General features: G+C 41.0%; 2 protein-coding genes across 5 annotated transcripts in view; one reads left to right on the plus strand and one right to left on the minus strand.

The window, feature by feature from the left end:
- Positions 1–1929, minus strand: part of Ten1 (TEN1 subunit of CST complex) — a 28911-nt gene extending 26982 nt beyond the window's left edge. The window contains exon 1 of one of the 4 annotated variants that reach the window (XM_003461428.5): positions 1796–1929. The gene's annotated coding sequence lies outside the window, so the exon portion shown is untranslated. Of the gene's footprint in view, positions 1–1672 lie in introns of all 4 variants that reach the window. The other 3 variants (XM_013152203.3, XM_063242224.1, XM_013152216.3) reach the window with 3 other exon arrangements.
- A 102-nt stretch (positions 1930–2031) lies between these two features.
- On the plus strand, positions 2032–24361 carry Acox1 (acyl-CoA oxidase 1; the record flags this gene model as incomplete). Its single annotated transcript, NM_001172906.1, is given in 14 exon segments — positions 2032–2179; positions 2446–2605; positions 5738–5898; positions 15192–15299; positions 17494–17613; positions 17759–17874; positions 18265–18434; positions 20646–20808; positions 21616–21806; positions 22023–22202; positions 22319–22424; positions 22530–22673; positions 22783–22989; positions 24149–24361. Coding segments are annotated over 14 exon segments (1986 nt in total). The 5' UTR covers positions 2032–2070.
- Positions 24362–24936: the final 575 nt, after the last annotated feature.

Here is a 24936-nt window from a genome sequence, read left to right on the forward strand (position 1 = left end):
CAGAGCTTAGGCAGCACAAGCGCAAGGTCATGAGTTAGTTTGATCTCTGGCTGAAAAAAAAAATGTGTCCTATGGAAATGCCTTGTTCATTTTGCCCTCTTCGCAGTACAGATACTGCAAAAAGGAACTAGGTATGCTGTTAGGATTTATAAAGGCCATTTAGGAAACAGTAAAGAAAAGACTGACATGCGACCTGCTGTATCTTTGTTATGGCATGAAGTCAAAAGGCAACTAAAATAAATAAATGGGATAAGTATTTTATTTAGAATTTTTTAGGAATAAGAACTTTAAAAAAGGGTTAGGGATGCAGCTCAGTGGTAGGAGTGCTTGCCTAGCATGCACAAGGCCCTCTGTTCAATACCCAGTACCACACACACACACACACACACATACACCCAATCTGCAAAAAGTTGCTGCCTCCAACGCTGGAGAACATTTATCGTCTTCCTGAGACAGGCCAGAAGAAATAAAAAGTAGGAAAGAAAGGAGACGAGGGAGTGGAGATTTTAAAACTGTACTTTTAAGAAACACTCAGCTTCGAGGTGAACTTTTTTCACTTGCTTCTAGAGGCTACGTAGCTTGCAAGCCACCCTTCCTTCTTTACAAAATACAGTGTTAAATTCCAAAGAGCCTTTTACAACAGCACTAGAACAGTCAAAATTGCCTTTCCCTCTGGCCCAGGAAGCAGCTGCGTTGGTTGATAGCATATCTCAACAGTGCATCTCGACTTAAAAGGCATATGGACAACCTGTACGGTAACAGTAACCTACCAGTTAAAATGCATTCTTAGACCATCTACTTTGAAAACATCCCTTTTAAATGTGCCATCTGCACTCCGATCTTTGAAAATTCTTTTCCGCCAGCCAGCAAATCCATAAACTTATTTTTAAAAGGTGAGATAAATTCTTTATTTCCAGCCTCGGGGACCTCACAGACCTAACCTGGTGCCATTGCCATACTAGGATTTTTTGGAATGTATACAATTATCGCTTTGATGATGACCATAATAGCACCTAAAAAAAGTTTGGATTCCAAAACTTTTCCTTCCAGTTTAGGAGGAAAAAAAAAAAAAGAGGAAGTCTGGATTCCAGGGACAGAAGGCTCAGAAAAGCACAGCTAGCTCTGTCAAATTAAATCCATCCCATCCCACAAACCCGAAAAATTTCTGCAGTTCCGCCCGTCCCCGCTGTCTATACCTTGGGCCACACGGACGTCCTAGTCTTTATTTTTTTTCCCCCTTTTCGGTATCGGGGATGCAGATACTGTGCCGCAGAGCTAAATCCCCAGCTCCCTTTTTTTCGGTTTTGTTGGTTTTTGCTACCAGAAATCGAACCCAGGACCTTGCACTTGCCAGGGAGGCGATCGCACCTCGGAGCCATATCCCAGGACGCCACAATCTTAACACTAAATAATGGACGCTCCACTCCCAGCGACCGCAGTCCCAGACCCTTTTTCTCCGATTTGGGAAGGTTCTGGGAGACCCTATGACGTCCTCCTAGTTACCCAAAAAACACGGGACCCTCAGAACTTGACCTTCGAATTCCACCCTCTCCGGTTTCCGGGGAGGGTCTAGCGCACGGACCGGGAAGCCTCGGGACACGCGAACCGCACAGCGCAGGCGCAGCCCCGCCTCAGCCTCACTGCGCTTCCTCATCCCCACCCGCCCGCCAACCTGTTCTGGGCGTCGACGGGGCCTCAATTCCCACTCAGTTTCCACGCGTGATCTCGTGGCGTGAGAGAGGCGGGATACCAAAAATCTCCCCCTCCCTCCCAGGACAATTTCTTGACCTTCTACCTGGTTTCCCAGGCAGCAGGGGATTCGTCCGCCCGTTGGGCGGCTCCGGCGGGCGCCTCCTCCGCCTCCCCCGTCTCCTCCGGGCCGGCCGGGGCGGCGGTCAATCACGCGCCGAGGAAGCCCGAAGGCGAAGGGGCGGGACTGGGCGAAGGGGGACGGGGCGGGGCCTCGCGGTGTCCTGGGACTGCTTTTCGGAGCCCCGACCGCGCTGGACCTGCAGACTTGCTCTGTCACCGCTGCCGCTTCCCTCGGCGTCGCCCACCCGAGCCGACGCCATGAACCCCGACCTGCGTAGGGAGCGGGCCGCTGCCACGTTCAACCCGGAGCTGATCACGCACCTTCTGGACGGCAGCCCTGAGAAGACCCGGCGCCGCCGAGAGATCGGTGAGGGCGGCGGTCCGCTTCTCTCCGCTCCCAAGCAGGGCCTGAGGTCTCCCCGATGGGGACTTGTGGTCTCCCTGCGACTTAAGGCCGCGTCTTCTCGCCCAGCATTAGGGGAACCAGGACCCCCACTTCCAGAGGCAGGCAGGGGTGGGGTATCGCCTTGCCCGAGAGGCGACTCTGATTGAAACGTGCTGTGAGCCAGGCAAGGTGACTGTGTGGCTTCTTAATGTTTTTTTGTTTTTGTTGTTTTTTAAACTCCTTTTCAGAAAACAAGATTCTTAGTGACCCAGACTTCCAGCATGAGAATCACAACTTCCTCACGCGCAGTGAGCGTTATGAGGCGGCTATCAAGAAGAGCGCTGTCATGGTGAAGAAGATGAGGGAATTTGGCATTGCGGACCCTGATGAAATCATGTGGTTTAAAAGGTAAGTATGGCTTAACACAACAAGTACTTTATGCCCAGATTTTGCATCTGAACCTACGATCTGTGAAGGCCTTTTGTCATCTTGTTTTCATCCCACTAGAAAGTTTGGCTTTTGTTTGTTTTGTTCTTGGCGTTTTGAGACAATCTATGTAGTCCAGCCTGACTTTGAACGCACCGTCCTTCTGCTTCAGCCTCTCGTGTACCCGGATTACAACAGGTGTACCCCTTGAAAGTGTTGTATGTGGAAAATAATGCGATGAGGTTTTTTTTATGGTACTGGGAATCGAACTCAGGACTTTGGACTTACCAGGCAGTTTGATTACTTTCGTATCTAAGCGTTTTAAGTGGGATGATGTATTTGTAGAATACTAATTATGATTGGAGATGCTGGTGTATTCATTCTCATTCTCCAAAAGTCAGTCTCAGGGATCTTACTTAAAAATTATTCTCGGGGCTGGGGATTTAGCTCAGCGGCATAAGCGCCTGCCTTGCAAGCAGGCTGTCGTGAGTTCGATCCCCGGTATGGGAAAAAAAAAATAGGAGGATGGATAAAACTGAAATCAAACTTAAGAGTGCATGTGAAATTCTCTTAAGAATCCAGCTCTGTTGGATATAATATCTGTGTAAATGTCTATTTTATTCATAAAAACCTGTATTGGTCCTAATTCTATGTCATTCTTTTCAGCACACCTATTTTTGTTGTTTTGGTTTTTAATTATACTACTTTAAGCTTTTTTTGTTTGTTTGTTTTGGCCTGTAGTCGTTTACATGTTTTCATGTTACCCTTCTTTTATTTCTGGGTATTTCCTCTATTGTGTTTCTGCATTTCAGAGGAACTCCCAATATTTTTGTCAACAAAAATTGAGGCAGAGGTGTGTGGCTCAGTGGTAAAGCACTTGCCTAGCAAGCACGAGGCTGTGGGTTCATTCCCAAGTGCTATAAAAAACATACTAAATTTTATGAAAGGAGTACTTTAAAGAACCAAGGTAAATGAAACATGTTAGAAATTCTGCCTCTGTGTATTAATGGTTATTCCTTCCTTACTGCATCTACTTTATCTGTTTTCAGCTTAACTTGGTTATTACTGCAAAGGTGAAATGGTGTACTCTGACCTTAAAACTTTGCTCAGTGTTCCATCCACTTCGATTATCAAAAATACTTATTTTTAGTGGCCCAAATCAGAGTACTCAGCAACTTCCAATGTTCATTTTTTTTCCGCTAAAGTATGTAACTGTGACTAGGGACATTGAGATAGAGTAAATCTTACTAGATTTGTGTTACCAAATGACCTGAGTTAGGTTTGTAAACTTGTAAAAATTAGTAAGAGTATATAGCTGCTTCAAGTGAAGTCAAAGAATAGGGAGGTGGATATTTTGGGGGGATTTTTAGTGGGTAAGGCATCTTATTTCCAAGTTAATTTAGATGATTTCTTAACCTGTGGTAATTCAAAGAACGCAACCAGACTTCACTAGAACAGAGCTCGTTATGTAAACTAAAGGTCTGTGGACTTCAACACAGTTATGGATTTGTTGTTTGTTACTTTTTACTATTGTTGTTTATAGTCCAGGCTAGCCTTGAATTCACTGTAGCTCACAAAAGCCTTGTACTCACTATTCTGCCTCACCCTCCCAAGTACTGGGAGTGCTGGAATTACAGGTATGTGCTGTCAGGTCCTGCCAGCCAGTTGTTTTGTGTACCATTTTTCGCTTGAAATATTAAAGTGCAAACTTTAATATACCCTTTGACACCCTTCCAAATGCCCTTAGGATGTGACAGGGAGCTCCATTAGAGGAGACTAAAAATCTTTGTAAGTACTGCAAGCCACCAAATCAGCCTCAAGCATATTATCCCATTAAAACTGTAAACTTATTGATTGTAACTCACATCAATGTTTTGTTTACCACTAAGAAAAAAGTATTAATCATGAGATGAGTTGGATTTCTTGAATGCTAAAATTGGGAGAAGAGTGCTAGAATTGATGAAATACAGTGATATTTCTAAGGATTTAGAGCATTTATTCTCTTTTTCATTCATTTCTCCTATCCTAAAATAATACAAGCCTATTTTGAAGTGAATTCAATGTTAGTAAAATACTTTTACAGTTCTTAAATTGGTGCTAGCTTCAGCAGCACATATCCTAAAGTTCTTAAATTGGATAGTAAAGAACTAGTCTCTTCAGCCTGTAACAGAGTGAGACCTTGCGGGTTATGGAATATAAAAGTTTTCCTAAACTTTGTGGTAATTTTGCCTTTTAACTATACTGTTTGATACGAAACTGTAAATGTTCTTAACAGTGCTTTGAAATTGTCATGAGGGTCAGTCATCATGCTTGATTATCTTTTTTAGGTTTTTAAAGCTGTTCTTTGGGAATAGTGGGCAGCTCAGTGAGTAAAGCACAGGGTTAGCATGCTTGAGATCCTAGACCATCAAACAAATGAATAAACAAAATATCCAGCCAGTAAAACAAACAGTATCAACAAAACCAGTTGCTTTAGATTGGGCGTAGAATTTTAAGTAAAAAAAAATTTTTTTTTTTTTTTTTGAGACAGGGTCTTGCTGTGTAGTTTAAGCTGGCCTTTGAAATCACTTTGTAACCTAGGCTGGTCTCAAACTCGCAGTGATCCTCCTGCTTCAGCCTTCTGAGTACTGGGATTACAGGTGTACACTACCATGCTTGGCTTACTTATTTATTCATATATTTATGAGACAAGGTCTCACTATATAATTCAGGCTGGCCTTAGACTTAGTATGTATTCTAGACTGACCTCAAACTCATGGGACTCCTGCCTCAGCCTCCCAAGTGTTGGGATTACAGGTATGTGCTACCACACCTGGCTTTGAGCATAGACTTTTAAAAGGAATTCTGGAGACTGGGGCAAGGCTGAGTGGTAGAACCTGTGTTTAACATGTGTAAGCCCCTGGGTTCAGTCCCCTGCACCAGAAAAAAATAAAGTCTGGGCTGGAAATGATTAGAGAGAGGAGGTAGCAAGTCCTGCTGCTGGTTTTTATGTAGTAAATGGTTTTTTACCAGAAGGCAGTTTCCATTTTCCTAACCATCCCCAGTGCTGTGAGGCAGCAACAGGTAATAGGTTTCTAGAGTAAGGCTGAGACCCTTTTCTTTTCTTTCCTTTAGACTACTTTTGGGCAATTTTGTGGAACCTGTGGGCCTCAATTACTCCATGTTTATTCCCACTTTGCTGAATCAGGGCACCACTGCTCAGCAAGAGAAATGGCTGCACCCATCCACTGGACTTCAGATAATTGGCACCTATGCCCAGACGGAAATGGGCCACGGTTAGTCCACATCTGAGGGTCTGTGGGTTACCCACCTCAGGACTTCAGGCAAAAGTGACTCCTGCTGTTTGATTTTTTTTTCCTACTGCTGCTACATGTTTGGGATTTTATCTTTAAATTGTTACATCAAAATTGAGTTTATCTTTTCTTCTGGGTCATAGCTCCATAAGTCAGTCCTGGACTGTGGCCTCTAACATCTTTCAAGGTTAATTCTTAAAGTAATTTATGATCATCACATATACCCCTTTTAACAAGTACTAAGCAGTTCAGAGAAATGGGATTTAAAGGTATCAAAGCACCCCATTATGTTGTTTTGTCTAATTAGTAAAGATCTTGTTGGAAATTTTCAGAGTTAATACCTTAGCAATCTCTGGAAATGCCTCTGTGCTTTATTGAAGTTAAAAGGGTGGACTTTAGTGGAGACAGGATGGTGGTAAGTAAATGTCATATTCTTTTCATTGCCCTTTAGTTTACAGTTTAGGAAAAATCTAACATTTCTTTTCATCTGACTCCAATCTTTTCGTACCCTTTTTTTTGAGACAAGGTTTTGCTATGTGGTTCAGGCTGGCCTTGAACCCACTTTGTAGCCCAAGCTGGCCTCAGACTTACTGCAATCCTCCTGCCTCAGCCTCCTGAGTGCTGGAATTGCAGGCATGTGCCCCCACACCCAGTTTGATACATTTTTTTTTTTTTTGCACACATTTGTATACTCTAAATCTTGGTTAAATTATTTCAAAATGCCCATCTACTTTTCAGTAAGCTTTGCTGTTCTTAATGTGAAATAGGTTTTGTTTTGTTTCCATTGGTAGGTTTTCTTTGAATTAGAGCTTCTTGGCCTTATTTTTACCAAAATAAGAGGAATTAAAAAAAAGAAAGAAAGAAGAAAGAGTTGCAAGAATCAGGAAAATTTTGTGTTTACTTGGGTACTTTTGACTTATTAATTGGTTGAAGAGAAGATGTTCTTTGTTATAACCTCCATGGGGACTGCAGATTCTTTTTATGGTCTTAACATTACAAATACCCAAGACCTAAGTGTCAGGTTGCCAGTACTAAAATTACAAACCTAGTTTCCTAAGGGAAGAAAGATAACACTCTTTATACAGTCTTGTCTCTTAGAATGTGTATATATTGTGTGGAAGCAGGGGAAGGTCCTTGTGTGCTTGTGTGTTTTGTAATCTTGATGGCTTTGTGGTATAGAACTCTTACTTTGTTTTAGGACTTATCATTGTAGATTTTATTTGATTAGTCATACAGCCCTCATAGGAGTCACAAGATATGAAATATCCTGCAGCTAATGGATCTATTCTACATAAATTTTTTATTGTCTGAGGTTAATTTCAGTGATGAGAAGGCATGAAAATTTGTAATTTAGTTGGAAAACGGAAGTGGGACTGAGATCAGGTATTGATTTAACCATAGTCATATTTGTTCATATTGTGTTAATCATTTGGGATATTTTCTTATTTGAACTCATTTTGTCTTAATCTCCATAATTTACTTTAAAGAACAATGTTGTATGGTTAAGTTTTGTTTCTTGCTGGAATTTTGTTCATTTGTATCGGTGTTCTTTGTGGACTTCTTTTCCATATAAGCCAGTTATTCAAGTGATTAATTTGTACTACCTTCTTCATTTTCATTTTTATCGGTACCGGGGATTGAACTCACGACCGCCTGCTTGCAAGGCAGGTGCTTATGCCGCTGAGCTAAAGCCCCAGCCCCAATTTGTACTACCTTATGAAGACTAGTCAGAAAGTCCTGCATTGGGGCATGGCAGTTCAGTCACCTGCAGAAAGTCTCAGTCACCAATTTTATCTCTGCCCTCTAGATGGATTCCCTTCTATAGAGACCAAGAGACCCTGACACCTGCTCAGTGGGTACAAGAGGGCTCTCCTTCCTGGTACTCTAGGGTTGAGAAGCAGCCTCTGGAAATTGATCCAGTGTCATCATTCTGACCACAAATTTCTTTAGATTACAAAGCAGAAGTATGTTTGTATTTCATAGGTATTGAGCATTTCAAGATCTGGCCATTTGGTAGGGATTCTTCTTGTTTTCTGTTACCGTGACTAGAAGATGGTGCAGGATCTTTGCCAATCCTCATCACTAATACATGAAACAAACTACCTCTCCTTCTTTGAAACTTGAAAAATGTGTAGGTAGTGAACTCAATTTTCTTTTCGTTTTTTTTTTTTTTTTTTTTTTTTGTATTTTTACTGGTACCAAGAACTCAGTTTTATAAGTCCTTAGTTTTTCTCTTTTTTTTTTTTTTGGTCTTTTTTCTTTTTTATCGGTACCAGGGATTGAACTCATGACCACACACTTGCAAGGCAGGCACTTATGCCACTGAGCTAAATCTCCAGCCCCTAGTCCTAAGTTTTTCTCTTCCTGCTGTTTCACGGTCCTGTGTTTCCATGTCAGGTACTCTTGTTGTCTTTTCAGTGGTTCCCTTCCTGTTGGACTCCCCTGAGACTTGCTTCTTGGTATTTAGATTGTCCATTTTTCTCACCATTACTGATAATACAAACTTCTTCACAAGACCTGTATTCTTTCTTTGGGGGCGGATAGTGGGTACCGGGGATCAAACTGAGAACTGTTTTATTTTGTTTTGTTTTTTGGTCTGTTTGAGACAGAGTCTCTCTGCAGTTCAGGTTGGCCAAGAGCTCACTTTGTAGCCTAGGCTGGTCTCGAACTCACAATGATTCTCTTGCCTCACCTCCCTATTGCTGGGATTACAGGCATGAACCACCACACCTGGCTGAGAACTGTATTCTTTTACTCAGAGTGACGCTCAGTGATGAAGCACTTGCCTAACATGCACTGGGCCCTGGTTTGAGCCTCAGTACCCCCCACCAAATACATATGCAGGTTATATGTTTGGAGTAGCTTTTTCAGAAATGAATTATTACAATGAAGGGCATTTATACTGTGTATTTTGCATAGTTGAAGAATGTAGTTGGCAAGTTCTTAATGTACTTGTGTTTCCATAGCCTCATCAACATGATCACTTTTATTTTTGCCACTTTAATACTGTACATACCTGAGAGAGTCAGGGTTAGATACCTAAGAATTGTGGTTTTAATTCTCCATTGTTTATAAGCCTGGTGATTTACTGTTTACATTTTCTGTGTATAAAAATGAGCTTTTCTCCTTTGAGTCCTGATTAAATATAATAGGAATTGGCTTTATATAATTATATTATTTTAATACAGTTTCTGTTACTTTTTTCTTTGTTAAACATTGTAGCCTTACATATTCAGCACGTCTTCTGAGTAGGTACAAATTTTCTTCCTCTCACAACTTGTATAATTTTTTTGTTTTCTTCTGTTTGTTATGTGTTTAATTCTTTGACTTGCATATGAAATGGAATGAAAATGACTCCTATGTGGTTTTTAGATTTTTAGTGGTCACTAACTAGTGACTTTTTTCCTGTTCAATGTATTTTTAAACCTGATAGCGTTATATCAAGATACGTATTTTTGTAGGTGAATTCTGCTTATTTTGCCTGCTTATTTTTGTAGGTGAGTTCTGATTTCAGTTTGCCAAGTTCCAAAAACTGCAGGAATTTTTAATCAGTGATATATTAAAGCCTTTTCTCTTTTTCCTGAGAAGTTTTGTCTTGTTTCATTTTACTTTTTGTGTATAGTACAAAGAATTGCACTCAGGGTACTCTACCACTGAGCTACATCCGCGGCCCTTTTTTATTTTGAGACAGGGTCTCACTAAGTTGCCCAGGTAATACTTGAACTTTGAAGCATCCCACCTCTGCCTCCTCCAGGTGTGTGTTATCTTTATTTAGTGCTGTCAATAAAGGATTAGATGTGTCTTTCCTGTTACATCTTTTAGTCATCCTCTATTCAGTATTTGTATGTTTCATAATTCGTTAATATCCTGAGCTGACTTTTAACACGTTTCAAATGTTTTGCTAGTTTTGTAAATTTACCTTTCTCTTTACTGGAATTTCCACATTAATGACCATGGTAATGGGAACTCAGTCGATTTTTTCCCCCTTACAACCTGCAGCTTTTCTCAGTTCATTTACTGTGACTGTTGTTTTGCGTTGATTTCCTAGGATTGTGATCATGCTATACACAAAGATGCTATTCTTGTTTTTTTATTTCTGATGTATTATTTATCTAATCATTTTCCTTTGTTGTTAGTCACTAACCTTTCTAGCCTTGTAGCTTGTAGAAGGGTAGACTGGAAAGGCCTTTTGATGTTAGCACTTAAAAAGAAATTGACTCTTAGTGCTTTACACAGTTATAATGTTAGTGCTTTGTAATTTTACAATACATTATTAAAAAGTAATATGTAATTATAGATATTCAACTTTTTATAACAAATACTTGGTTTAAGTAAAGAAAGTCTATCACTTTCTCCTTACAATATTTCTAAATTTTATCCACTCCTGAATAATCCTTACCTTAGTCACAACAGACATTTTTCTCCCCAAAACACTCTTCACTCTCAAAAATAGTTTCTGATTAGAGTAGTTTTCCCTTGTCCTGCCAAGTGTACTTTGTGGTGACCTTTAGTGTTTCTTCAAGCATACCACACAGACCGAAACCCTGCTGGGGCTGACCAGGGATCCCAAGAGGCCTTTTGTTCACCAGTGAGGTGAATTAACCTGTGATGGAATAGCCCCACACAAAAGCTCCCATATCCCAGGTTTTGGTGCTAGCACAAAAGGTTTTCCTTTCAGATCTTGGGCATATATTTATTTTTGTGGATAAGTAGTAACTGAACTAGGGCTTCATATATGCTAAGTAGGCATTCTACCATTGAGCTACACCTCTAAACCAATACTAGTGTTTTTTTAAAAATACATTTACGTATTTTGGTTTTGAAGTCAAAACTGGGTTTTTTTGTTGTTTGTTTGTTTGTTTTTATGGTGCTGGGAGTACAACTCAGGGTCTCAAAAATGTTAGGTCAATGTTGTATCACTGAGCTATGCTCCCAGCACAGCATTTTGCTGTTCTTTTGTTTTCTGAAATGGGTTTCTGCCATGTAATCCAGGCTGGTTTTGAGCTCTCTAGGTAGCCCAGGCTGGCCTAGAATTTGAAATCTTTGTTCCTTAGCCTTCCAAATACTAAGGTGTGCACCTCTGGTTTCAGCACTGGTCTTCTAAAAGCTGGGGACAGCTAGCATTCCTCTTCGTGAGTGAAAAAAGTCACTCTCTTATCCCATGAATGGGTTTTTAAATTTTTTTATTTTAAAATGATTTTAGATTTTTGGCAATTTGCAAAAATAGTATCAAGAGGTACTGTGAACCCTTCACCTGGTTTCCACAGGGGAAACAGCTTGCAGAACACATACCTCTGCTTGTCATGATGACACTCACCTTATAATCTCAGCACTCAGGAAGCTGAGGCAGGAGGATTGCTATGAATTTGGGGCCAGCCTGGGCTATGTGGTGAGTTTAAGGTCAACCTGGGCTACATAGCAAGACCCTGTCTCAAAAAAAAGAAGGATATGTACTTTGTAATTTTTTTGGTGAAGGTGGGACTCAAACTCACGACCTTGTGCTTACCAGGCAAGCACTTGAGCCACTGAGCTAAATTCCCAGCCCAGGATATATATTTTGATGCTTCCTAAATAGTGCTGGGTTTTTGGCATGTCCTTAGCCCATGGTGCACTTGCACAAAGTTTAGATGACAGGATTAAATGATGAGATTTTTGTCCTTGTTTTACCATTACCACTTTATTACAAAGGTACTTAAGACATCGCAGCTGTAATCCTTTGTAAAATGAGGGATTCACTGCAGTGGCACACACCTGGAATCCTAGTTAGTCAGGAGGCTGCGGTGGGAGGATCTCCAGTTTGTGGCCAGGTAGGGCGATTCAGTGAGTCTGGAAACAAAAACTACAAAAGCCTGGGCATGGTAGCTAAGGCCTGCACTGCCAGCATTCTGAAAGGCCGAAGCAAGAGGACTGCAAGATCCTGCCCAGCTTTGGCAACCTAGTGACTTAGTGAGACCTTGTCTCAAAGCAGAGGCTGAGGAGGTAGCTCAGTGTGAAGGTCCTCAGTGTTTCTCACACACACACACCCCAGAAAGTGGATTTAAGAGCAGAACAATCAGACAAGATCATGCGTGCTTGTAATCCCAGCAGTTCATAATGAGACCCCATCTTAAAATGATAAGATAATTTATCCTCATTACTAATACATAACAGAGAGCTTCTTATGCATGAATATGATTTATAATTGTGATCTTTGCTAGAAATGTGTCTTAATTTCTAAAATTACTAGGATGAAGAGCACTGTCAATTTTTGTATTAATTTGTTTCAGTATTGCATGGCTTAATATTTTACATGATGTATCTGAATAAAATGATCAGTTACATAAGAAATATGTATCTGTGTAGATCTGTGCTTGTTGTTTTGTGGGCAAAGAAAAAATATCCCAAATTGGAAGCGTTGCAGAATTATATCTAGGATTAACCTTAGTCTGAGGGATCATACTGTCATCCTGAGAGAACTGCTGTATTCCACAGTCTCCTTCCCATAAATACTCGTTCCACTTAAATCCTCTTGCATACAGCCTGTTTGAATTTTCTATTTCTTTCATTTAATTGCTAGGCTAAAGCCCTCCCTTATTCATGCAGCCTTTGTCTGCATCGGCTTTGGGATCAGCAGCTGACCCTGGTCTCCTCGCACCAAGTTAAGCTGGAAATGCAGAGAGTTATAAAGTAATACAGAAAGGGACAGTGCTCCATCCATGATAAAGTGCACATGAATACCTCATACTTACAGGTTTTTTTCTCCTTCCCTTTGCTCTGTCTTCTCAAATTGCTGATTTTCTCACACCTGGTGATGCTTCTCTCCCATGCCCGTCCTTGATATTTCTCCGAAGTTTTGTGCACCGAGGGCAGCCTGAGCCTTTGGATCTTCACTTGGGCATGTTCCTGCCCACCTTGCTTCAACAGGCCACCGCGGAGCAGCAGGAGCGCTTCTTCATGCCTGCCTGGAATTTGGAGATCACTGGCACTTATGCCCAGACAGAGATGGGTCATGGTACGGTGCATTTAGTCTTACCTTCTAGGTGGGCGGGCACCTACCAGCTGGGCAAGTATGTAGTGCTCACCATGTGCAAGTGGCACACCGGTGTACTGTGATCTGTTGAGATGAGCTGGGAGCATGGATGCTAGTTCAGGTGGTGGAAATTCAAGGTTGTTATCACAGTGTTTTGCTGATTATTTTTTTCATGGTTCTCATTCAGAAGGTCAAGAATGATAAGTTAGGCCATAAGTACCAAATGAGTTTTGCACTGACACGAGTTGTATAGCTTCTGTACACATAGATTTGAACCCATCTATTTTCTTCATTCCTGATTACTCTTGATACTGTGACTTACTTAAGGCAACAAGTAGCATATTATAGACAAAATGTGTAACATCTTGTGCCTGTTTGTATCTTGATTAAATTCACAAAAGTTTCTTTCCTTAAGTTTTTTAAAATTTTTGTCCTGGTGCTGGGCATCAAACCCCAAGCCTCATGCACGCTAGGCAAGTATTTTCCTAATTGAGCTATACCCAAGTCCTCAGGACAGTCCTGAAGGTGGCTTGGCCAGAGATTAGAAAGATTAAGGTAAGCTTGCCTGGCAAGCACAAGATCATGAGTTTGATCCCCAATACCAAATAAATAAATAAACAAACTATATTTTCAGGCATTTGGCTTTAAAGTCTTTATACCTAGCACCTCTTGCCACTTTCTGTCTGCTTTTCTTCATGAATCTAGAAAGGTTGTAGGTGGTAGCTATAGCTCTTAGTCATTAGTTCCCAAATTGGTGTTCTCTGTTTGTCAATCATCACTTCCGCCTTTTTTTCTGCTTTGAGGTTTCAGAAAATCTAGTGTGTATTCCTTTTGCCTCTTGCTCTTTAGTGCCATACAACTGCTTCTTAGGCCATGCTGAGTAGTATCTAGGGTTTTCACAGTACTAATCAGTTCAGTTGTGCGTTTGAAAACACTTTGCCTTTATCTGACCTGTTGAATGTCTTATCTTTTTCTGTAAAAGCTTCTTTGGTGTAAGGAATCTTAAGTGTCTTTTTTTTTATTTCTACTCTGGAGAAATTAGCCATTTCTGTCTCTCAACTTGGAAGTTTCTGAAGTTTGAAAGTTCTCAGTGATGTCTAACATTATCCAAGTAGTTTGGTAAAAGTTCCCCATCAGTATAACATTATCAGAGAGTAGCACCAACATCACTTCCTTTAAGACTAAAGAATTTTTGCATATTAATACAAGGATTTAAAGCAAAAGTCCCCTTTTAGCACCAGTGGACTCATGAAACCAGGCATTTTTCCTCATCACATTCACAAGCCAGCTAGGACTAAATTAGGACCTGGCGTTAGAAATTTGTGGGGTAAAATCGTTAGAAGAATTATAAAAAGTTACTTTTCTATGTTTTCTCTTACAATGAATACACCTTTATAAGTTTTAATTTTGCTCTCCAGCAATCATTCTGAAGAAATTCTCATTTACGGACGTCTTAACTAAAGTCTTTCCTATACATGATGTTATTCTTTTTTTTTTGTCTTTTTCCTCTTTATCGGTACCGGGGATTGAACTCATGACTGCCTGCTTGTAAGGCAGGCGCTTATGCCGATGAGCTAAATCCCCAGCCCCATACATGATGTTATTCTCAGTAGTACAGAACTGTGGGGTGTTGAGTTGGTGTAGTAAATATAGTTCATGTGACTTCAAATTGATACACTTGAAATTTAGAGATAATCTAAGCATAAAAGAACAATAAACATCCCTGTTGGGTTAATACGTTGTGATTTTAGGAAAATATGATTCTAGGCTGCCTTTATATTTTCCTTTGATCTAAATAAATGTTACAAAATCTAGGAATCAAATATAGGAATAAAAACCAGGGATTTAACTCAATGGCATAAGCGATTGCTTAGCAAGCACAAGGTCGTGAGTTCAATCCCCAGTATCCCCCTCAAAAAAAGTAACCTGTTAAAATTCAGTCAAATATAGGAATAAAATGTATATGGCACATTTTCAACCTATTGGGAAACTATTTGCTACTATAAAAAATTAAAGTATTGGGGCCTGGGATTTAGCTCAGTGGCATAGGTGCCTTCCTGGCAAGTGCAAGGTTTTGAGTTCAATCCCTGGCACACAAAAAAAAGTGTCTTTGTTGCCAGCCATTCACAGCTCATATACAAATGTATTGTTAGATTCTGTTTTTCTCTGAGATACTAGAGCTTAAGGGACTGGGCAGGACATTTTTACTTTGCATGTATTTTTTTCTCCATGTTATATCTAAGAAAAATATAATTTATTTCCTTAGGAACTCATCTTCGAGGCTTGGAAACCACTGCCACATATGATCCCAAAACCCAAGAATTCATTATCAACAGTCCTACGGTTACCTCCATTAAGTGGTGGCCTGGTGGGCGTAAGTAGATTTGGTAACATTTGTTGGTGTTGGATGTTTCACAAGTAAGAAATTGTATTTACATGTAAAGTGCATCATTTTGAAATAGAAATACTGGAGACTTAAACTGTTTTAAGCTATTTCACCTGTTCTGGTACATGTTACATATGTGTATGTGTGTGTGTTTTTATTTATTTATTTATTTAACTGATAGCATAGAAATGGTGGATATTTTATGCTTCTTTTCTCAAATTTTCATCAGATATTCCCATTATTACCATTCCTTTCACAGACCTCATTTAAAATAACAGTATTGGGGCTGGAGGTTTAGCTCAGCGGCATAAGCATCTGCCTTGCAAGCAGGCAGTCTTGAGTTCGATCCCTGGTACCGATAAAAAGGAAAAAGACAAAAAACAAAAAAAAAAATGAAATGCAATAACAATATTGAGCCAAGGATTTAACTCAGTGGCACAGCACCTGCCTGCCAAGTGCAAGGTTGTGAGTTTGATTCTTGGTGCCAAAAAAAAAAAAAAAAGTTTCCTATTCATCATTTTCATGTTGCCAAACATTTGAATAGTTTTTTTATTATAAATCATTCTGGGGGCTGGTGATTTAGCTCAGCGGCATAAGCACCTGCCTTGCAACCAGGCAGTCGTGAGTTCGATCCCCGGTACTAATAAAAAATGAAAAAGACCAAAAATAAAAATAAAAAAAAATCATTCTGACATGAAAATTTTTGGAATCTTCCCTTTTTTAAATTATTTATTTATTTTTAAAATCTTCTTTCATCAGGTTATTGTCATATATATTTCAGATGGAGTTAGTAATTAAAGTGATTTTATTGTGTATATATATATATATATATATATATATATATTTTTTTTTTTTTTTTTTTTTTTTTTTTGTCTTTTTCCTTTTTATCGGTACCGGGGATCGAACTCATGACTCCCTGCTTATAAGGCAGGCGCTTATGCCGCTGAGCTAAATCCCCAGCCCCTATTGTATATTTTTATTAATGCAACATTAATAAGAAATGCAACATTGATAAGAAAAAAACTAGCATACAAAAAATGATTAAGTGCAGCCTGGGGATTTAGCTCAGTGGCGTACCTGCCTGGCAAGTATGAGGTCGTGAGTTTGATCTCCAGTACCAAAAAAAAAAAAAAGTAACTGCATATGCTAACCAAAAAGCTATCCTGTACTGTAGAACTTTCTGCAATGATGGAAGTATTTTCTATTTTTGCTTTATTGTGTGGTTGACACTAGACAGGTATAGCTGTTGAATAGGTGAAATATTCCTGCTTGACTGGAGAACTGAACCTTTTACAGTATTTAGTCACAATTTAAATCTAAACACCACACGTGGGTATTGGCTGTGGTTTTGGACAGCACTGGCTTAAGGGACAAAAAGACAGTAAATTTAAATGAGTGGAGTTTTTTTGTCATTGCTTTCAGTATTGGTTTCTTTTGTTTGTTTATTTGTTTGTTTGGTGCCGGGGATCGAACTTATAACTACTTGCAAAGCAGGTGCTTATGCCCAGCCCCAGTATTGGTTTCTTTGGTCTTACTATGTAGTTCAGACTGGACTGAACTGCAGTCTCCCTGCCTCAGCCTTCCAAGTGTTTGGATTAGCAGTTTGTGCCACCATGCCCAGCTTCATAAGTTAGTGTTCTTATCATTACCCAAAATTTTTCTTTAAGTGGTAGAACAAACACTACAGCTAGCTTTTTAAAAATCACTTTGCCAAGATTCAATAAACTTCAGTAACTATGTGCTTAAGTGACTTGTTTCTAGGAGCTAGAGAAAGACTTGTCTTAGAAAAGTCTTTCCCGCTGGGCATGGTGGCTCACGCCTGTAATCGCAGCACTCGGGAGGCTGAGGTGGGAGGATCGCTGTGAGTTTGAGACCAACGTGGGCTACAAAGTGAGCTCAAGGCCAGCCTGAACTGCATAGCAAGACCCTGTCTCAAAAAAGACCAAAAAAAATTTTTTTTTCTTAAAAAGTCTTGCCCATACTATATTGCTCTAGCAATGTGCCTACTTTTTTTTTTTTTTTGGACTCAAACTCACGACCTTGTGCTTGCCGGGTAGGCACTGTGCCACTGAGCTATCTCTCTGGTCATAGCAACATGCTTTTGTCCACTCTTCTTTTTCTTCCTGTTAAAAATGGAGAAACATCTGCTCACCTCTTTATCCTGTTGTGTTTGATGTTGCAGTTGGGAAAACGTCAAATCATGCAATAGTTCTTGCCCAGCTCATTACTCAGGGGAAGTGCTATGGGTTACATGCCTTCATTGTACCTATTCGTGAAATAGGGACCCACAAGCCCTTGCCAGGTAAGGATTGTCATCTGATACTTTGTTAAAAATTAAACTAAGTATTTTCTCTGCAAAAAGTGTAAGGTGTTATACTGCATAGGAGGAGGGAAGGCCAAAATTCAAGAGCATAAGTATCTCATGTCTTTTCTGTCATCTCTGATAGGTATTACTGTGGGAGACATTGGTCCTAAATTTGGCTATGAAGAGATGGATAATGGCTACCTGAAGATGGACAACTATCGTATTCCCAGAGAAAACATGCTCATGAAATATGCCCAGGTATATTTAGACAGGGAACAGAAGCAGGATACCTGGAATGGGGTTGTGGTAGTTGGAATAGCCATGGGGCTGGAACAGTGTGTGTTTTTTAGGTGACAGTGTTTTTACTTCTGGGACTTCTTTTATTGCCATATTAAAATCAGAAGCAGTTGTCAGGGTAAAAAACATGACCTGGATCCACCTGTATTCTCAAGCTTTTACTGCCTCGGGACTGGGCAGTGAGAACCCAGGGTTTCTGACCAGTAGGTCGGAGTAGGGACTGAGAGTCAGCATGTCAAGACAGTCGGCTGTGTCATGCTGATGCTGCCATCCCAGGGGCCACGCTTGGAGAACTGCTAAACTGACACTATGCTTACATCAGGAGACATCAGTGCTGTCTTGTTCTTGCAGGTGAAGCCTGATGGCACATATGTGAAACCTGTGAGTAACAAGCTGACTTACGGGACCATGGTGTTTGTGAGGTCCTTCCTTGTGGGAGCAGCAGCTCAGTCTCTCTCCAAGGCATGCACCATTGCCATCCGATACAGCGCCGTGAGGCACCAGTCTGAAATCAAGCCAGGGTGAGCGTAGGGCCTGAGGGGGGCTCAGTGCCTGAGATTGGTGTTGACCTCATTCACATATCCATACTCTCAAGCATGGGTAGAGAAGACCCATTGCTGTTCAAAGTGAGCTTGGGTGCTACTGAAGGGGCTTCCTTTATTTAAGAGAAAAGATGGGAATAATAACCTGATCTCTTCCTCAGGCCTGCCAGGTAAGCACTGAGCTACAATTAGCCTATTTTTAACCTAAGAAAAAGAGCCAGGCATGTGGACTCATGTGTATACTGTAACCCCAGCACTCTGGGAGGCTAAGGCAGAAGGATCAAAAATTTAAACCCAGTCTAGGCAACTTCATGATATAGTGATCCACTGCCTCAAAATTAAGACATAAAAGGAAGAATTGAGGTGTAGCTTGGTGTGAATGCTCTGCTTTCAATCTTCCAGTGTAACCCTCTAAAAATAATAATAATAACTACTACTATAGTGTATGATGAAATTGATGTTAAACTTGATTCCCTTAAGGAGTCAAGAAAATGCAGGTAGAGTTGTAGCGCGGTGGTTAAGTGCTTGCCTAACACACATGGGAGTTTGATCAACACAGCAAAAAAAAAAGGAAAAGTTCAAAGCAAACTTTTGAAAATCTTTTTTTTTTTTTTTTAGACAGTTTCACTGTACAATTCAGGCTGGATTTAAACTCACAGCAGTCATACTGCCTCAGCCTCCTAAATGCTGAGATTACTGAGATTACAGGCATGCACCACCACACTGTTAATTCTTTTTTTTCTTTTTTGGTAAATTATTTGGTATGTTTGTTTGGGACCTGAAATGGAACTCAGGACCTTATGCATTCTGGGAAGGGGCTGCACTACTGAGCTAAATCCCCATCCCTGTTGGTTTTTTTTTTTTTTTTTTTTTTTTTTTTTATCGGTACTGGGGATCGAACTCACGACCACCTGCTTGCAAGGCAGGTGCTTATGCCACTGAGCTAAATCCCCAGCCCCTGGTTAATTTCTTTTTTTCTTTTTCTTTTTTTGGTACCAGGGATCAAACTCACAACCTCGCACTTGCCAAGCAGGCACTTATGCTGTTGAGCTAAATCTCCAGCCCCAATATTTGTTAATTCTTATTTCTAAAAATATTTATCACTAGCTGGGTGTGGTGGCACCCATTTGTAATCCCAGTTTTGGGAGATTTAGGCAGGAGGATCGCTGCAAATTCAAGGACAGCCTGGATTACACAGTGAGACTCTTTAAAAAAAAATGAGCCAGGTGTGGTGATACCCATCTGGTAATCCCAGCACTCTGAAAGGCAGAGACAAGAGAATCCCAAATTCAGGCCCACTCTGAGCAACTTAGTGATTTAGTGAGTTCTTAAAGTAATGAAGGCAGGGCCAGGGATTTAGCTCAGCCGCATAAGTGCCTGCCTTGCAAGCATGCAGTCTTGTGAGTTCAATCCCTGGTACCAAAAAAAAAAGACAAAGTAATGAAGGCCTCAGGGTATAGCTAAATATAGAAGCCCTGTGTTAAATCCTCAGTCCCCTTCTACACACACAGATTAAACATTGGGTTTTCTCTGAGCTTGTGGTCAAAGTCCATTTTATTCAGTCCTGTGGTGTGCTACTTTTTACTGTAGCATTTTTCTAAGGTTAAATAGCTTTAATTGGCTTTTTGGTTTTTTTTGTGTGTGTATGTGTTTTTGGGTTTTGTTTTGTTTGTTTCTTTTAGACAGGGTCTCACTATGTAATTCAGGCTGGCCTTCAATTTATTGTGTAGCCCAGGCTGGCTTTGAATTCTCTGTGATCCTCCTGCTATAGCCTCCCAAGTGCTAGGGTTACAGGCATGTGTCACCTAGCTCAGTTTAACTATGTGGGTAGGGGATTTAGCTCAGCAGCGCAGTGCCTGCCTGGCAAGTGTGAGGTTCTGAGTTTGATTTCTGATACACAAGAGAGAGAAAGAGGGTTTTAATGTGCAGTCCTGTCTGGTTTTGAACTTGTGATCCACCTGCCTGAGCTTCCCAAGTGCTAGGATTATAGATGTGCCCAACCGTACCCCATTCAGACAGGTTCTTATCCTCTTAGTCTCCCCATTTATAAAACAAGGATAATAATAGTTACCTAACATAGTTATCTCTATGAGAATTAAGTTAATATTTCAAAGGGCTTAGACTAAAACTTGGCATATAACAAGTTTTGTGTAAGCGTTTACTTATTGTGTCTTTTCCTATATGATTTAGTGAACCAGAACCACAGGTTTTGGATTTTCAAACACAGCAGTATAAGCTCTTTCCAATCCTGGCTACCGCCTACGCCTTCCAATTTGTAGGCAGTTATATGAAGGATACCTACCACCGGATTAATGAGAGCATTGGCCAGGGGGACCTGAGTGAACTGCCTGAGGTATGTGTTCAGTCTCATTTCCTTGGGGGCGTCCTTCTGCTTCATGCATGTACAACACCCAGAGGAAACTGCATGCTAAGATTTCTTTCAAAGAATTAGATATTGTTAGAATGTCCTGATTGAAAGTGGATCAGGTGTGAAGATTGGATTTGTTTTGTTTCTTCTTTTTTTTTTTTTTTGGTCTTTTTCCTTTTTATCGGTACCAGGGATCGAACTCACGACTGCCCGCTTACAAGGCAGGCACTTATGCCGCTGAGCTAAATCCCCAGCCCCTTTGTTTCATTTTTTGAGGCAGGGTCTCACTAAGTAGTTCAACCTGGGCTTGAACTTACGGCAGTCCTCTTGCGTCGGTGTCAGCCTCCTGAGTGCTGGGATTATGTGCTTGTACCACCATACCTGGCAAGACAGGATTTTTTTTTTGTCTTTTTCCTTTTTATCCGTACCGGGGATCGAACTCACGACTGCCTACTTTACAAGGCAGGCGCTTATGCCGCTGACCTAAATCCCCAGCCTCGCAAGACAGGATTTTTAACTGTGGATTTTAAAAAAAACAAAAGTATTGAAACATATGGTTCATTTGTCAGTCAGGGTAACATAAAAAATGGTGACTCTTTGCCAAGCAAAACAGCTTTGCAAGGAGTGTGGGCATGTTGCTGATTCAGGGCAGTTACAGGCCTGTGGCAGCAGTGTCATGTGCAGCAGCCAGTGGGAAGGACCAGTGCTGTCGGGAGAAGATGTATTCTTTCTCACAGGGACTTGGACCCCAAGCAGCACAGTTGTGCTCATAACCTGTGCGTGTCTCCTCAGCTGCATGCCCTCACTGCCGGTCTTAAGGCTTTCACCACCTGGACTGCAAATGCTGGTATTGAAGAGTGTCGACTGGCTTGCGGTGGGCACGGCTACTCTCACTGCAGTGGTATTCCAAACATTTATGTCACTTTCACACCAGCTTGTACTTTTGAAGGAGAAAACACTGTCATGATGCTACAGACAGCCAGGTGAGAATCAAGTTGTGCTTTCTCAGAGTCCCATTGCCGTGCTTCCTTACTGAATAGATGTCTGTCTGTCCTTGAAAAGCATAGTTCATCAGGTCCTGTTTTCATCAAGACTCACTGATTTGATTTTGTCAAATTAGCAAGTATGACATACCTGTCACATGGCCTATAGTCATTTCAGAGTAGAGTTACAAAAAGCATGTACCTGGTGATTTTTAGGTTCCTGATGAAAGTCTATGACCAAGTGCAATCAGGGAAGCTGGTGCATGGCCTGGTGTCCTACTTGAATGACCTGCCCAGTCAGCGCATCCAACCACAGCAAGTGGCGGTCTGGCCAACCGTGGTGGACATCAACAACCCTGACAGCCTGACAGAAATATACAAGCTTCGTGCAGCCAGGCGAGTTTGCCCTCGATGCTAGGAGCAGCAGCCTTGGGGGGATGGCTGGGTAGATGAGGAGGGTGCCACTGTGGATCATTTTGTCACATGTTTACTTTTCCTTCTCTTCTTAACAGGTTAATAGACATTGCTGCTAAAAGCCTTCAGGGTGAAATGAGTCACAGAAAGAGCAAGGAAGTAGCATGGAACCTCACTTCTGTTGGCCTGGTTCGAGCAACTGATGTCAGTGGGGTTCTCTCCCCTATTCCTGCCCTTGCCCTTGTTATTTCTTGGTCAGCGTGTCAGATCTGTCCCCAGGGCTCCTCACTGCTGTTCTTTTTTATCTAGGCACATTGCCACTATGTAGTAGTTAAGCTCTTTGCCGATAAACTCCTAAAAATTCAAGATAAAACCATCCAAGCCGTCTTAAGGAATTTGTTTCTCTTGTATTCTTTGTATGGAATTAGTCAGAAGGCAGGAGATTTTCTACAGGTCAGTATTTTTTTAAAGAAAATTAATTGCCATTATTTTATAGTCTTATGTATATTAATACCTGTCTGCATATGTATTTTTATTTACTTGTTTTTGTTCCTTTTTTTAGGGAAACATTATGACAGGGTCGCAGATTACTCAAGTAAACCAGCGTGTATTGGAGTTGCTTGCTGTAATCCGCCCTAATGCTGTTGCTTTGGTGGATGCATTTGATTATAAGGATATAACACTTGGCTCTGTTCTTGGCCGTTATGATGGGAATGTATATGAAAACTTGTTTGAATGGGCCAAGAAATCCCCACTGAACAAAACAGAGGTGAATAATAATCTTTCCATTTTCTTTTTTTTTTTTTAGTGGGGGGGCAGTGTTCCATTTCATTTCCTTTTGATTTGTTTTGTTCTGTTTTGTTTTTGAGTCAGGGCTTCACTACACGGTTCAGGCTGTTTTTGAACTCTGTAGCCCAAGCTGGCCTCAAATTCTTGGCAACTTTCCTGGATCAGCCTCCCAAGTGCTGGTTACAGGTGTGGGCCACCCACCACTACCTCTTTCACCTTCTCAAGCCTTCATTTACTCTTGCACTGCTAGGCATCCAGTCCCAGAGCCCCACACGCGTCAGGGGAGCTGTCTACCACTGACCATGCCCCTAGCCCACCTTAGTTCTTCATTTCAGTGAGACAGAAAAGGCCTCCAGAAAGCAGTTCTTCTGTAAAAGCCCCAGAAGCTCTGTGGCCACTTAATTGAAGCAACAGTTCAAAAAAGGAAGCTGGGTCATTCTACAGTAAGCGAGATTTTCATTTCCTTGATTTTTTTTTTTTTTTTTGACTGTGGGTTGATCCCAGAGCATTTCCACTGAACTACGTCCCCAGCCCTTTTTTAAAAGACTCTTTTTTGAGACAGGTTCTCACTACAACTGGGCTCAGTGCTGAAATTACAGGCATCTATCACCGTACTCAGCAAAGAAGTCTATTAATCAGCTTTCCCATCACTGGGGCAAAATACCCAACAGCTGCAATTTAAAGGAGCAGGAATTTATTTTGGCTCAGTTTTAGTGGGTGTGTTTAGTGGCTAGTCACTGTGTGGCAGTACATCATGGCAGAGGTCATAGACAAGAAGCAGAGAAAGGAGCCAGGGGCTTCCAGGTCACACCTACAGTGACTTGGCTTTTCTCCCCAAGCCCTGTCTCCTGACAGTTCATCCAGCTACTAAACTCATCAACGATGAATCCATTGATGATCATAAGCATCATAGGCACCCCAGGACCAGTGACCCTCCAAACACATGAGACTTTTAGGGGACATAACAGACTTACTAAAAACAACTGCAGCCTGCTACCTCAGCATTCAGGAGGTTGAGGCAGAAGGATTGCAAATTCAAGGCCAGTCTGGGCTGTACAGCAAGAACCTGTCTCCAAAAAAACAAGTACGCTCTTTTACACGGCCAGCTGCTTACCAGTATTTCCTCTCCCTTCCTGCAGGTCCACGAATCTTACCACAAGTACCTGAAGCCCCTGCAGTCCAAGCTCTGAAGTGCCATAAGGCCAAGTCTAACCTGCAAGGAGTAGCCGTATGTGGCTCCTGCTGCCTGATGTGCAAACCTGCACGGATGCTAGCAGATTCATATAGCGCAGAGCAAATGATAAATTCACCTTGTTCTCTTTTATTAAAAAAAAAAAAAAGCAGATTTCATAGATTAATTGAAAAAAGGATATGTTTTAAGTGCAATTAATACTGGAACCATTGTAAAACATTCAGAAAAAGTTTAGGAAACAGAGTGACATATTAAGGCTGCCAATCCTGGTAGGCCATGACTTTTGATAATTAGTGGAATTTAACTAACTCAGTGCTTAATTTTTTTTTCTGAGTACTTAAATTATTTTTACATTTTAATTGCTAATCACTGGCTGTATAAGCATTTGTGTTTTTGTTTTATTGGGTTTTTGCGGGGTGGGGGGTTGGTATCGGGGATTAAACTCACAACCTTGTGCTTGTCAAGCAGGCACTTACAGCACTGAGCTAAATCTCTGGCCTGTATAAGCCTTTTTAAGTAAAGGATTTTGGGGAAAAGGGATTGAGATATGTTCTCCCAGTGTAGTCCAGGCTGGCCTTGAACTCACAGGGATTCTCCTGCCTCAGCTTTAGGGATTATAGCTATGGGCCATCATCCCTTGCTCAAACAAAGGATTTTTTTGAGGAGGGCAGAACCCTTCTATGATTTCCTACAAAATAACCTACCACTCATTCCATGGGGCCTAGCTAAAACAAC

Source organism: Cavia porcellus, unplaced genomic scaffold (genome assembly GCF_034190915.1).
Source record: "Cavia porcellus strain 051 isolate PalLab524CR breed Dunkin Hartley unplaced genomic scaffold, mCavPor4.1 scaffold_32, whole genome shotgun sequence".
Classification (NCBI taxonomy): domain Eukaryota; kingdom Metazoa; phylum Chordata; class Mammalia; order Rodentia; family Caviidae; genus Cavia; species Cavia porcellus.